Source organism: Lygodium microphyllum, chromosome 5 (assembly GCF_053477565.2).
Source record: "Lygodium microphyllum isolate KBCC chromosome 5, Lygodium_microphyllum_v1.1.10, whole genome shotgun sequence".
NCBI classification, from domain to species: Eukaryota; Viridiplantae; Streptophyta; class Polypodiopsida; order Schizaeales; family Lygodiaceae; genus Lygodium; species Lygodium microphyllum.
Window position 1 is genome coordinate 152,689,391 of NC_141139.1, and position 16,271 is coordinate 152,705,661.

At 40.5% G+C, this 16,271-nt stretch overlaps 1 protein-coding gene across 2 annotated transcripts in view; it reads right to left on the reverse strand.

Moving 5' to 3' along the window:
* Positions 1–817: 817 nt before the first annotated feature.
* The window catches only part of U2A' (U2 small nuclear ribonucleoprotein A), a 57,928-nt gene continuing 42,474 nt past the window's right edge, over positions 818–16,271 (reverse strand). For both annotated transcript variants that reach the window (XM_087678535.1, XM_087678536.1), the window contains exon 8: positions 818–1,050. In XM_087678535.1, coding sequence (XP_087534661.1) covers positions 1,045–1,050 — 6 coding nt within the window. In that variant the 3' untranslated portion in view covers positions 818–1,044. The remainder of the gene's footprint in view (positions 1,051–16,271) is intronic.

The window sequence follows — 16,271 nt, forward strand, 5'->3', positions numbered from 1 at the left end:
AACAAGCAATGTTAACAGGAGTCTATGAAAGAGCTCAACCTGCCTGCTTGTCAAAAAATCTCCATATGGCCTCAGAAAACATGCTGCAAATATTACTTGGAATGCCATATAAAGGATGTGTCCTACAGAAACTGGTATGATGACTAGAGGCTAAAACTCATGCCTGCTTTCCACATCTATCAAAATTTTTTGAGATGTTTGCATAATCTTTGGTGAGGCCGGGATAGTCCAAGCACAGCTGTGGTTTGAGGTTCATGTGACATCTTGTTTACCAGAATTTGAACCTTGAACCATTTCACCCCTTTGCAAACGCTCAAAAGTTTAATGTCTCCAAAGAATTATTTATTCTCAACTAATGTGGTGGTTTTCTTCTCAACAGATATAGAGATATCTGCAAAATTAGCTGTTTCACTTGGCCATTCACTAGGTTATCCCAACATTGAGACATGTTGGGCTTCAATGGAACGTCCCAGGACTAAAATATTTCGCAGTAACCCTGCCATATGTTGTGAAAACTTCAAAATGCAGCAAATACAGCAGGTTAAGGTTGAACCTCCTTTTCCTTCACACACAGAAATACATTTACGCATTGCAGCAACATGTGAATTAACCAAATGCCTGTTCTAATGAATTGATGCGATAGTATCAAATTCCTTTCTTCATTGCATAAAAGTTCTATTCTAAATGTGACCACCAGGTAACTGCACAAAGAAGCTATCAGAGACCATCTGTGTGTGAGCCCATTGGGACAGTTGGCATCTTCCCTCACTATGTAGCAGTGATTATGAAAAGTCCACCTATCACATACAAGGAATAGTGAGTACAAGATGAAGTATGTATTCAATATTTTTCCTGGTCATGCAGCTAATGATTATTGAAACCATTCTGCCACATTACTCAAAAACACTAAGGTCAACAATACAGCTTGGACTTTTTCAAAATTGCAGCTATTAGAGTCTGGAGACAATGACTGAATTGTCAAGTGCCCTCGTCACTACAAACTGAATAGGAATCACTGTTTCCAGCACCTCAAACAGCCCAATTTCACCCCTGCAAATGCAAGAAAAATCCTTAGTACACAATGTTGCATATTGAGAGCTGACACTTATCAGAAAGAGCAATTCAATTGACAAGGTTCTGCACACTAATTAACAGCAAAAAGCCTCAATTGAAACCACTGGGCATATCTTCATATTTGGGCCTTTCTTCCAAGCTGTCCAAGTAACCAACTAAGCAAGTTGCATAAAAATGTGCATCAGAGCAATAGGATTACATAAATATAGATTTTGTGTGTGTGTGTGTGTGTGTGTGTGTGTGTGTGTGTTGGGCAGCAGGGGCCCCGGGCAGTGGGGCACACATAGAACCACCCTTCGGAAACAAAGCACAATGCACTTTGTTAAGTACACAACTTACAAATACATTGTGTGCAAGTGCTTTCGACAAAGGAGATCAAGCACTATATTTTTTCTTTTTACGCGAAGCAAACTGCCATAATTAAGGTGACCAAATCGAGCATACCACAACTCAATGTCATCCACAATGGTGGCATCAACCTGTAATGCATCCTCTGATGCTCTCCACTCATACAAATTAAGATGATCAATTTAGCCACAAAACCAACACATGCAATGGCTGAAACTGAAAGCAAATTTTTCTTTATGCCTGGCACATACAAGTTCTTTTCAAGCATGATAGTTTCCCCATCCACTTGCAATGATGCAAACCTGACCAATGCCTCGAATTGCATACGAAGCATTGTTGCAGGTACAGCAGATCCCCCCTTTCGTACATTTGCATATGATACAAACAAGTTACAAATATGCAATAGCGCCTCAGACACCAACCAACCTTTAACCATGCTACCTTCTGGCCGAGCTCGTTGTTGCACAAAGCCTTTCAAGGTTTTCATGAAGCGCTCCAAGAAGAACATCCATCGCGTATTGACAGGTCTAGCAATCTCCACTTCATCTACAAGATGCACACAAAGGTGGATTTGTATCGTGAGCATGCTGGTGGGCATGTAATTCTCAAAGAGACAGACCGTCTCCACTGCTCCCCGCCTCGCGGATTCAATAGAGGATGTCTTAATCTCCTTCTGTGAGATCCATTGCACCAAAGTCAACAACCTGTAAAATGGCCCCGCATATTTCTGGAGTAAGACATCCTGCGATCACGATCGGAAGTACAAACTGCCACAAATGAGAAAGCATTATGAATAATGGCTACATTCCAAATAGCAAAATGCTCATGTGAAGAAGGATTATAGGAACAACGCACAGCAAAGGTATAAGACTGACCAATGTCCAAGCTTGCTGAATGTACGGTTGTATCCTTTGCATTTGCTAAATTTTTAGTAACACTCATGCCCGATTGTTTCTTCTTTTCACTTGCCATCCTTTTTCTATATTCTTCAATAACATGCCCCTTCTTCTTGCAAAGATTGCACCCTTTTTTCTTAGCATCATCATCCTTGTTGCTTGAGGAGTCCATAGAAGAAGTTGTTTTGTCTTTTCCCTTTGAGTTTGAGGGCTGCCACTACTTCCCTTTGTTTCAATGATTGGCTGCAAATGTGTGATTATCCATACTTATATTGGAGCGATTCAGCCTTGATTGCTCTCTTGCAGTAATAGTGATACCAACACATCAAATCTGTAAGCATTAGCATCTCCTTTTGCAAGTAAACGGAGTGTAGTGCTTATGCAAATAGGCTACACAAGCCTCATTGCACACCAAATACAACAAAGCAAGCTTATCCCAACTTCCAAGCATCCTTGGCCATTGCGCATGACTCAATGTGCAAAATAACATGTCTTCTCCACGAAAGTGCAATCAAAGAATGAGCTTGGGCATCATGCCCATGCCATCTCAACTCATTTGTTGTGGGAGGTGTAGGAGGAGCTAGAGCTAAAGATCCACTGGTGATTGTGAATGCACTAGAAAAACCTCTGACATTTTGTGTAGCCGGGCCTACATGATTAACTTCTAAACCACGTATATAACCCCGAAGCTACTCGTTAGCAATGAGGGTGTGCTCCATCCTATATGCCCACATGGGATAATTAGTGCCATGTGGCTTGGTATCAAATTTGGTCAATGCAAGTTGTTAAGAAGAGCAACCAAGCTCAAGGCTCAATGGCAGCTATGGGGGTGCGCAACCAAGATGGCAGCTAAAAGGTATCGCTCTTGAAACCAACCTTCCTTCCGTGGATGGGTGGTAAATCCTTGATTACAACTTAATTACAGCAGCAAACAATAAATGCAAATCTGAAAATACAAATTTGCCTACTAATCTTGGACAATGCACACCTGATTGGCCCCAAAATTGGCACCCCTTTCGGTATTTCTTTAGCTTTATTAAAAAAGAAGTTGATTTACAATGGGATTCTCCAATCCCCTTCGCAATCCAAACTTCCCTAGCTGTCCAAAGTGACCAGCAAGTCTTCAATCTATTTTGCCCCTTGATTCGGGCACTTAATTGGCCTTCACCCACTTCATAGACGATGTAAATGCCCCAAATTCAATGGCTGACTAGTCCTCCATCTGAATTTAGCTGAAATTCACCTTCAGCCTTGAAAAATCCAAGACTTGGAGCTTCCAATTTCTAGCACGCTTTCCAAAGCTGCTGCTAAACCCTAATTTTTTATGTAAACTAGGGTTTACAACAGCAAAATTTGCAATTTCTCAACCTCCAAGGGTCCAAATGCTAAGATCTTTGGAGCAAGGCTGTGAAATGGCTACGAGATGAGAGAGAAAGCTGTAGAAAGAGAAAATTCAGAGTTTTGTCGTGAAGAATAACTGAAAATCAGTCAAATGCAGCTGCTGCCTTGCCACAACAGCATTAAATGTTGTTGCCTGCAACTAAGACATCCAAATCAGCTATCACCTTGTACTTGGATGCAATCACCCAGCTATGGAGGGTTCGAAACTGCAATCGCCTCCTCAAAACTCACTCGTGGCTACCTACAATGGCTGAAAATAGGCTGGCCATGGCTGCTCACAGCTCTCTCACCTTTGCTACAACAAGAATGATCTCGTTTTTCCTCTTCTTCAACCTTTTACCAGCTTGTATGGGCAAGTTTGCTAAGTGGTGACCTTCCCAAATGGTTTTTTTCAACATTATCCATCATTAAATATTAATTTTCAGCCTTTAATTACTGAAAATTAATCTAATAATTATTTTTGTGCCTAGAAAAATAATCTGACTGGCCAATAATTAAATTGGCTAGGCATCTTCCACTTCCAAGTCTCTTTATGCCATCTTTGACCATTAGATCCGTGTTAGGTACCATTAAATGCCACATCTCTAGTGTCACTAACTGACACTTATGGCCAAATGAATGATCTAGGCCAACAATTGACACCAGATACCACCAAATACCTGTGCAACATAACTTATAGCAGCCTTTGCCTTTGACATCCCATGATTTTCTTGGGTCCCAGGCTCATAAATTTACTCCAACCCCAGTTGCACCTCACATGTGCAACATTTCCTTAATCATCCGATTAAAAATTAATCCATATATTAAGTGAGGTTTCAAAAATACATGTTCTCATGACAGCTCTAATACTACTATTAGGTTAGGATTCAACAACATGCGTCACTCACAGTGAACAAGTAAACAACGAGAGAGGAGAGAGATGAAAGATCACATCCATCTCTCTCTATACATTCGTTGTGCCAAGATACACATTCAAACAACCACATACTCACCATCACCAATCTCAAGTAATGGCAATGATGATGTGATGGTGAATATTGTTAGCAATCGTGTGATTTGCACAGTTATCTCCTCCTTGTGAGCCTTTGAGTGACACGGGGATATTAACAGCTCTAACGCTCCATCTATCATGTGTTTTGACAAAGGAGGCGACTCTCTTTACAGCATGCAATTTTGTTTTCATCAGTTTTAGATGTGTTCCCTATCAGCAATCATGTCTTATCATCTCCTACCTATGAGCCTCACAAACGAGGACTCCAAAAGCTCTGACTTGTCTATCACTTGTTTTGACAGAGAAGGCAGCTCATTCTAGAGCACTCAGTTTATTGCCTTTCAAATGCATTTTCTCCTCAAGTCGAGATTTTGTGTGCATTTCCCGAGAAGTTTTGCATGCGTCAATCTACCTCACCTAATGAACATTATCCATTGTTTTTTAGATTTTTTTGAGCTCGTTTAACATTCTTACCAACATTTAATGCTGGCCAGACCAGCATCAAATGCTGATTGGCCATATTTTGGCTCCAAATTGCAATCAGCCAATTTTTCATGGTTGTACCTACATATTTGGTACTCCTCCCACTCGGCAGATACATTCTCCCACATCTTCCTCCTACCTTGGTAAGTGCACACTCCAACTCCGTTGTCTTCCTCCATCTCTAGTGCTATTGTCATCATCAACCTAATTTAATGCCCTCACTGATGATATGGGCCACGTGCAAGGACTAATCAATCCCTTACTATATTCAGCATTCTTTCCTTCAGATTTCTTTCTTCTTTCTTGAAGTCTCTGCTATCTAATCCTTTGTGTTCGTGTTCCTTCTTCCATTGCGCACTCTCACATGGTATCATCACCTAAGAGAGAGCTGATTTCTACCGGAAACCACCCTAGATTGCCAGGCGGCCTTGCCACAGCTTTTTGCTTGGGGGCATCAGCTCTTCTTGTGCCACGTGCCCGTTTTGCTGCCCATTCCCTCTCCTACTAGAGGCGACTGGCTTCCTTAGTCAGGTGATAATTTTCTATTAAAAAAGCAAAGTCCTTGGGCAAGTGACAATCTATCTCCCTAGGCAAACCCTCTACATCGACTTGCTTGTAATCTTATAGCTGTTTCCTCCAAATTGAGGGCTATCTACACCCAAAACACAGATTTCTTGTGGGTGTCTTCTAGGATTATGAAGATGTCTTACAGCCAGTTTCATGGCTTTGATGATACAAATGAGAGCTTTCTCATCACTTCTCCAAACCGCGGCGAGAATATTGTGAAGACTATCACGCGGATCATGAAGAATGTAGGTCACCTAGCCTGTTTGTTCGAGAACGCTCTCCTCCCCGTTCTCTCCATGCTTCACAAAAGGCCTATTTGGCTGGTCTCTATATGCCACTCACGACACCCTCTATCCAGGTGCTTGTACTCCCTTCTTTGCTCAAAGAAGACCAGCTTGATGGTTCAAACTACTCACTTTGGTTGTGTAAGGTAGAGCATATCCTTGATACCTTCGATCTTTGGGAGTTTGTTACCCACCCTATTCCCTGTCTAGAGGTGGATCCCACTGTTGGATCATCAATGGATCGTATGGCCTTACGAGATCAGCTCAACTCTAGAGCCTGATCTTTCCTCTTTATGAGCTTACAGGATTCTGTCCTAGTACATGTGTATAGGTTGTGAAAAGCGATAGAATTATGGACAAAGCTTGGTTCTTTGTACCATCAAAAGGCATTTGTCCACCGGATTATCTCCAAAAGAAATTACGGATGCTCATTGTTGATGATTCTTCTTCCTTGAAGATCATATCAACAAGTTGGAGGATATAAGAGATAAGCTTGAGTCCCTTGGCAAGATGATCTCTTCAAAGGATATGGCCATGATTCCTTTGACTCAACTGCCATCTGCCCGGTTTAATGTCTTCTACAATAACCTTCTTACATCCAAGATCCATGAGAAGCTTCTATAGAAGCAGCTTGTCGCGCTTGCTTTCAAGCATGGCAAGCATGCCAAAGAGGTTGCTAGTGGATCCACCACCACCAAAGTGTTTGTTGCAATTTCAAAAAATGGAAAAAGAAAAAAGCAAGTCAAAGGCTCAATGACAGGAGAGTTTTTCAAGCTCTAACTTTGACTCAGAGAAGCCTAATTGCCCATATTGTGAAAAGGAAACTCATCCATATACCCTCACCTTTGTCCGAGAGCGAAGGATGGAGCTACAACATTCAAGCCTTCTACCTCTACTCCAACAATTACCCATGAGTCAGTGTTCGTTCATATTGTTGACTTGGAGAAGTCTCCTTCAGTGATTGCCTCGTCTTCTGAGAGACCTTGGCTAGTTGATAGTGAAGCTTCTAGTCATATGACTCCACAAGGTGATTTGTTGCAAGATCTATACACTTTTAAGGGTTCTGTCCCTGTTGATGACATTGTTTCGGTGCCTATTTGTGGTATTGAAACTTTGACTTTGTTTCCCGACCGCATGTCAAGCTCGCTTTCGCAAGTCAATTATGTTCTGAACTTGGGCTTTCCAATCCTCTCACTTTCTCGACTTACTAGGCTTGGTACTCGGATTGTCTTCACCAAGCAAGCAATTTATATTGAGGATTTTTCTACAAGGATTGCTATCACGACAAGAAGACAAGAAAGTAGGCTTTACACGCTCTGTTACACTTGTCTTATGCTCGGTCCTTCAAGATAGTTGTCTATTGCTACACGAGTTCTGGCTTGTGCACCATCTTTTTCACATATTTGTTCATGTCCCCCACCCTCTCCTCCATTGGTTCCCTCGTGCCCCCATCCCTTTCAAAGAGGAACAATCTTGGTAATGCGGCCTTGGATTTCGTAGCCCCTAGTGCTTCAAATAGGGTTTTCCAAGATCGTGAGAAACTTCTTCATCAACAGTCTATATCGACCAAGTTCATTAACATTGACATTCCTCTTGCCATCCCAAGATCCGTTTCTTTCTTGGCCTTTTATCACTTCAAGGATCTGAGAGAAGATGTTAGCAACCATGATTGTCATGTATTGTCATCTCCTACCTGTGAACCTCAATCTGAGTCAAACAAGGACTTTAGAAGCTCTAACCTATTTGTCACTTGTTTTGACAAAGAAGGTAGCTCATTCTAAAGCACTCGGTTTATTACCTTTCAGTGCATTTTCTCGTTCACTCGAGATTTTGTGTGTATTTCTCGAGCACTTTTTGCATATGTCAATTTGCATCTATGTTGGACATTGTCCACTCTTTTCGGGATTTTTCTGAGCCCGTCTGGCATTTTTACCAACATTAAATGCTAGTTGGTCAGACTTTGGTCCAAGATTGCAATTGGCCATTCTTTTATAGTTGTACCTAAATATTTGGCACTCCTTCCACTTGGCGAACATATTCTCCAACATCTTGCTTCTTCCTTGATAGGTACACACTCTGACTTCGTCATCTTCCTCCATCTCCAATGTTTCTCTTATTATCGGCTTGATTTGGTGCCTTGACTGCATAGTACGGGGGAGTTTTGGAAATGGGAAAAGCCGAAGTTTCGGAGTTTCAGTCGAATTTTGGAAACAGAAAAGCAGTGTTTCGAATTGTACACTAAAATAAATATGCTATTACATGGATATGTAAATATATCAATCCTACGACATGTATTTAAATTTTATACAAAGCTTTGAGTCTTTATGTCATATGATCGAAATCGTGATTCATTATACGTGTCACAAGTAAACACTCAATAATTAAGACAATTTAACATGTATTTAAATTTTATACAAAGCTTTGAGTCTTTATGTCATATGATCGAAATCGTGATTCATTACACGTGTCACAAGTAAATACTCAATAATTAAGACAATTTAACATAGTTAAGACACAATTTTCAAAACTTTAAGCACAAAATATATTATAATTTATGACCAATGAACCATCTAAAGATTGATACCAGGAATGGTAAAACCAAGATACATATAAGTATATGATGTGAATAATCAATAAGCACTGAGCACGAGTAACTACTAAATAATAACTATCAACATCAATGAACAATCATGATACCATTATGTGCATGTGACATGTGTAATACCATTGGTGACTGGTAACTAACAACTGCAATGCTAAATTGACTCTCGACTCCTGAGGTATCATGAGTCTAATCTCTAGAGTCCATGAGTCATGATTGGTCCGGATTTTAAGGATCCATGGACTATCTCCTTATCCAACTCCGAGGACCCTTATATCCCTTAATTGGATTAACGTGCCTCCAAAACAGATGTGGCCCCATGATAAGGTAATGAGAAATAGGAATTCGCAAAGAAGTTAAGAAGTAAAAGAAAATTGAAGAAAGAGGAGTAGTAGGAGGAAAAGGGAAAAAAATAAAAGAGGAGGGTGTAAGAATAAGAGTAAAAGAAAATTGAAGAAAGAGGAGTAGTAGGAGGAAAAGGGGAAAAAATAAAAGAGGAGGGTGTAAGAATAAGAAAAACTTAGAAAAAAAAAAGAAAGGAGAAGAACCTAAAAGGAGGATGGGAAGGGAGAAGAAGAAGAAGAAAAAAAGGAAGAAACGAGGAGGAGGAGAAATTCAAAGCTGTAGGAGCTAATGCGCTTCAGCAAGAGGAGGAGACAGTTGGCAGTTGCACAGTAGACTAGAGCAAAACTGAAAACCGGTTTGCCCATCCGCTGCAAGGTGCAACAACAATGTTTTGTTGTTTCCATTTTGGTCCGAAACAGTCATTCCATTTTGGGGCCCCCGAAACGTCATTTCAAGGTATTATGCCTCACTAACGCTATAGGTTGTGCAAGGATCAATCCTCCTATATTCAGCATTCTTTCCTTGTTTAGTGCAGATTTCTTTCTTATTTTCTTGCAATCTCTCTTTGTTTCTTTGTCTCTGTGTTCGTGTTTCTTTTTCCGTTGCATACTCTCACATTCCCTTGGGCTAGTTAGTTTCCAAAATGTGCATTTCTTTTTCAATAGTTCAAACTACATTTACATCCGCCAATCTAAGGCAATCATATTATTTTAAGGCGACTACATTTCTTGCATTGTTTAATTTTGGTCCACCAAGATTTATTACATCATCTAGCAATAGTCTGCCAATTTTTTGAAAGTCTAGCTATTTATTGCTATTCCTCTAATTATCTTCTACAAGTCTCCAGTACACTTAGACATTCAAGATTTTTCTCCATCTTGCAATATTGCCATTTTTCATCAACTTGATCCCGAGTCCTCGTTGACACCTTGGGATACATGCAAAGACTCGATATTCATGTTTCTCTTCTATTGCACACTCTCACATGGTATCAAAGCCAAAAGTGAGGACTCCAAGGATATGAGAAGAGAATATCACACTTATCTTGTTGTTTAGAGCAAATCTGCCTCGTGAAGAACCATAGTAACCGAGACACGTATTTCGCCGACATTGAAACGCAAAATGCCACAAATATTTCACTAAAATACAAAACATCCTCACTGAAACAGCCAACTAAAACAAATTTCTTAATGAATTTTTTTTTTCTTGCTTTTTTGAGAATGTTTGGACAAATTATATACACAATAGACATCATTTGTTGACATGAAAGGATCTGCATGGTATAAATGTGTAAGTTACAACTCATTGTTTATAAAAAAAAATTATCCCATATGTAGTAATCAAACCATTTCACTTGGCGTTTCACTTAGAAACTTTCCCAAAGGTGAAATGTTCTAGGGTGACATGCAACGTTTTAGGTGTGTGAAGTTTGGAGCGTGAAATGTTTCGTGGTTACCTTGTGAAAACACAGATTTTCTACCTTGTTTTGACCTTCCATGAAGTGTCAAGGCATCTACAACTTCCTTGTGTCTACATTGCAGTTTGAAGTGTGCACACATGCATAAGGACAAAGTCCTGTAGACTCACAAAGAGAAAGGATGGAGCTCTAGAGTTTAGCTAATCCTAAAGGGCAGCTTGGTCCATCGTAGATCCAATGTGGTGGGATCCTCCACTGGACGAGGAATTGGGGTAGTAACAAATGCCCACAATTTGAATGTATCAAGTATACACTTCACTTTGTAGAAGCAAAGGAAGAACAAGCACCCGCACAAACGGTGCCATTATGCCCACACGAGGACTTGCAGTACAAGTCTTGTTAAAGGTTTTTAGAGAAGCAGGGGGACGAGCACGCTCCAATCTTTAGGATCGGAGCTTTGATGTGTGATCTTTGCATCACTCTTCATGACAACTTCAGAGATGAGACTACCTATTGAAGAAAGATTGAATGATCTCCGCATTTGACTCATCAAAATCATCAAACAAGTGGAGCTCAGCTGTCGCTTGGAAACCTGGAGCTATTGCCTACTATCATAACCTTGCGTTTACTGCGGATGTAATTAGTTGGACCTATCCCCATCAGTCAAACACAACCGCCATCATCAAAAATTTGTGTTTGCAAAGTCTCTCTCCTCTAGTTGTTGCCTACATTTCTTGCACAGTCAACTGTTTCTAGAGGTTGTACAAGATCATTAGCCTTTGCGGAGTTTGAGGTTCAATATTCACTGGATAGTGTGTTTGTTGCATAAGCATTGTATATTCAATAGTCATTCACTTCATTATTCATGGTGTTCGCTATCTCTAAATTACCCTAACCCTAATAATTTATGCTCTGTCATACGATTGGTTTTGTGTTTTTTACATTTAGAGCACTTCTTCACATGGTATCAAAGCTAGATACTCTCTAAGAAACCTTGACCTTTGATCGGAAAGCTCATCTATAAAAGAAAAAACAACAAAAGGGACAGATGACTTCAAATGCATTCACACCACTACTCGAGTCTCCACAACCAAACCTGGACAGAAACAATCAGAAGTGGGTCTCCCAGCTTGCTACTGCTCGATTTGGCATGGGCAAAGGACTATCATGGAATCCACACACCATATCAAATTTATGTGGCTAAGTATGATCTCATCCTTATGCATAGGGCTCAACAAGAGGTTAAAGGTAAGACTAAGTTCTCTCCTTTAAATTCGATGCACAGAACTAATGATCTTGTACGACCTTTGCAATCTCCACTACAAACTGGCCATCTCCAAGTGAAAGCTGGCTCGGATTACACTCCACTTCCACAGTACTTTTTTTCTCCAATGCCAAGTGCAAACCCTATTATGTCAGATTGTATGCCAACAGTTTCTATATTTTTTGTTGGATTAAGAGATGCTCATTAAGAAGGGACTCTTCAAAATAACCTTTCATTTTTTAGTAATAAGGAAGACAGATATTTCTTCATTAACTCAAAACTAGGTAAGAAGATGAAAGAAGAACTTGTGTAAGTATTTCGTCCCTTCTTTTTCCTTCAAGTGATGGTGGCTCTGCACATTTAGGCCCAGCCTTTAAGACCTCTACATATCCGTTTTCAAGTGGTGTACTTGTGATGGAGGCTTAACCTCCCACACATACAATTTCGAGCTATCACTCTGGGAGTGCATCCCAAACATACTCAACTGTGGATCGTTTGATACCATAGTTTGCCTCTATGGCATTACCTAGTGGACCATCTGATCATCATGTTGTGCCTTGACCGACATTTGGACAAGGCTATCATGATCCAATCCCTCCACCTCCACTTACAGTATCATATGAATCTATGTCTGTTTTGATATCTCCGCATCAATCAGAACTCATTGGACATCAATAAAGTATTTTTGCCTATCCACAATTAGCCCCTCCTTCTTATCCACCGCCATCTTATCCTCCACACTCCCTCACCTATCCATCTTCAGAGACACCTCATGGTTCTAGCTCCTCATCCAATAAGCATGCTTTTAATGACAATACTCATTTCAATGAGTCAAACTACACTTGGTCAAACTTGATGAGGCATGCCTTAGACTCTCAAAACCTACGGGATTCAAAGCAAGAGTTGGAACCCCAACCTGATCCCACACTTGTTATATTACAGATGAGATCATCTGCTCATATAACACCTCTTCTTTGCCAAGCTTATACAAGGCTTATTGCCTACGTTTCACTCTCAGCTTCAACATTTCAACTTAGCATCCGAGCATTGGGCACACTTGACTGACCACTATGCAGCTCGGGATAGGACTCGCCACATCAATTTGGATCATGAGCTCTAACACTTTAAAATCACCGATAAGGATGACTTAAAAGACAAGTTGGCTAAGTATCGACATCTTCTCGTTGAGTTCTCAACCATTGGGGCTGCTAAATCCTTTGACGATCACATTACCCTGTGTCACGAACATGCCATGATCAAGTATGCAGATTAATTCTTACTCATATCATATGAATCCACACCCCATGAGAACAAACCCTTAACAAGACATTCTCAAGCCAACCATGTGAACCTACCCTTGACATGTCATCATAGAACCTTCTAGAAGATATGCCATGTCATCGTATGCATCATCGATGATGTCATCATGGAATATTCTAGAAGATCTTTAGCCGCCCTCCAACACCTATAAAAAGAGGGGCTACCATAGAGCTCCTCAAACTTGCCAATACCAGTCTTGGAAGCTCAAGGAGTTGAGACCTCCAAGTAAATAACTTCGAGTTTCAGTTTTAGGTAACAAGCTTGCTCACAGATTTTATGGCCCCTACCGGATCCTAAAGTGCATTGGAGACTTGGCATACAGATTGGAGCTCCCTTCTTCCACAAAGATTCACAATGTCTTTCGTGTTAGTCAACTCAAGCCTTTCTATGGTGATGCAGTTGATATAATTGATGAGCTGCCACCTATTGATGAAGAAGGTCTTATTCAATACATCCCAAAGGCTGTCATAGGTTAGCGTGAAAAGAAGCTTCGATCTCCTTGTACAAGTTCTTGTCTAGTACCGTCTTGTATCTTGTTTATCCCCGTCGAGACAGATCTTGTATCTAATATCTTGTATCCATACCTACAATCCCGAGTTGTGGGATCCTTCATATCCTATCAAGTCCTGTTATCCATACCTATGGTCGCGAGTTGTGGGATTTTTCGTATCCTGTTAAATTATCATTGTACCTTGTGTCCCTATGTGAAATTATCTTATAATCAAAATTCTTGTAATAAATCTTGCATCTAGTCTAGTCTCTCGAGAACAGTCTAGTGCTCTCGTAACAGATCGTCAAGACTACTTTCTAGTCTTGTTGAGCACCATGGAGGCAACCCTTAAAAGAATCCTGACCTCCCTTCAAAAACCTCCAACAACAAATTCAAGACTTGAATGAACAACAAGCGGAACTTCAAATAGAACACTCTATGCATCTAGGCCCTGTGCTTCAAGAGATGCAAGATCAGATCCGAGACTTGCAGAACAACAAAGGAAGTGATTAGATGATTTTGGGTATTTATCAACCCCCAACAAGAGAACCCAAGATGAGCATGCCAAAGGAGTTCAATGGTGACTATTTGAAGTTCAGGGGATTTTTGCAACAAGTAAAGCTCTATATCCGCATGCAACAAGATAGGTATCCAAATGATGCTTCCAAGGTGGGATTCATCATAGAAGAAACCAAGCCCGAACCGATGCAAATAGATAATACCAATTCCAACTCTTAACCCCATAAGAAAAGCAAAGACAAAGAGAGAATCATCTATGTCTATATTGTGGAAAACCTAGACACATCACCTAAATTTTCCAAATTAGAGGACAAGAACCCCAAGAGTTGCTACAGCCATCCTCGAGCAAGAAAGTGAGGATGTCCGTGCAAGCTGGTATTAAGAATTCCAAGATGTCTAAGGAAAACAGAATGCAGATCTCTTGCCCAAACACAGACCATATGATCATGCTATAGAACTCCATGAGGGGGCTCAACCACTTTTGAACCCATCTACAAGCTCTCCTGATGAACTAGCTGAACTACGCAAGAACATTGATGAGAACTTAGCCAAGGGATTCATTAGGCACTCAAAGTCTCTTGCTGGAGCCCCAATTATGTTTGTGAAGAAGAAAGACAAGTCATTTCGAATGTGTGTGGATTATCGAGAACTCAACAAGATAACAGTCAAGAGTCGATACCCTTTGCCATTGATACCAGAGCTCTTGAAACGTCTTGGAAAAATCCCCATCGAGAGAGATCTTGTAATTATGATATCTTGTATCCATACCTACGATCCAGGGTTGTAGGATCCGTCATATCCTATCAAGTCCTATTGTCTATATCTACGGTCCCAAGTTGTGGGATTTTCCATATCCTGTTAAGTCATTATTGTACCTTGTGCCACTACATGGGATTATCTTGTAATCAAAATTCTTGTAAAAAATCTCGCATCTAGTCTAGTCTCTCGAGCACAGCCTAGTGCTCCCTTAACACCCTGTTACTTAACAAGCTACCAACAAAATATTTCCATTTTATACAGCACATGATTTCAGATCCTCAAATATTTACATTTCATGAGTTTCAATGTCAATTGTTGTGTTATATGTGGTTGTCTAATCAATTTCATAAGACGTCCCCGATAGAGTAGAGTAGAGTAGTTTATTATCATCCACGAAAGTCCAAATTATGACCCGTGGGACCTTTCCAAATATACAATGATTCTCCTCTCCCATGGTAGGAAAGGGTAGCTACGGTGAAAGAACGATATATGCAACATGGTTCTCTCGAAAGCATAACATGCGGATGATGAGAGCCCCTATCTTTGATATAGGAGTAGTGGTCAGAAAGTGGTAAAGTGGCCCCCGTAAAGGGATATCAAAGTCAACCCATATGTGTGCATATGTTGGGCATGTCATAATCATGTGCTCCTCTGATTCTACACTCTGTAGTCCACACAGCTTGCATAACCTCGTCTCTCTTGCATGTCCACTCCATGCACTTGTCTCGATCAATAAAGTGTGTCATTGAGTTCAAAGTCGTATAATACTCCGTCTAAATACCACTGAGAGCGGGTTGGCTATGTATGGTTGTGTGTGTGCCTCTGCATGCATGAAGGATTCCCAACATGAAGGATAGATATGCATACTGTGATAAGCAAGTTTGCTATTTGCTCCCTTGCTTTGATGTTTTGTTTGATACTCTCATAAGAGGTCTGTGTCACAAGGACATGAAATTTTGAGACGCTTTAATCTTGCTAGTAACATTTGATAAGTCTCACGAGGACGTGAAATTTTGAGATGCTTTAATCTTGCTAGTAACATTTGATTAAGTTATTAATCGAATGTGCAAGGTTGTTTTGCATATGTGATGCACATGGCAGTTATTTCATGGGAATGGGCCAAGGACCTCGAGGATGCAGTGGGTGTTAAAGGCAAAAGTTGTGTTAAGTTATGCCAACTGGGTTTTGGTGGTCAGTTGGTGCTAGGATGGACCCTAGGACAATTGTTTGGCCATTAAGTGTCAATGGTGACACTAGGGACTAGCATTAATTAATTAATTAATGCTAGTCTAAGGGTCAACAGAGGTTGGGAACCACTCCAAGTTGCAAATGGCCTAGCCAATTCCATTAGAGATGGGCATGTTTAATTTTGGGCAAGGTCAAAAGGGCTGAAATTAATTTTCAGAATTAATTAATTTTGAAAAATTAATTTAATGGCTGAGGAGCTACCTAGTGGCATTGGAGTTAGCCTTATAGAAGCTGTCAGCGTTAGTGGCACTGAAGCTTCTAAT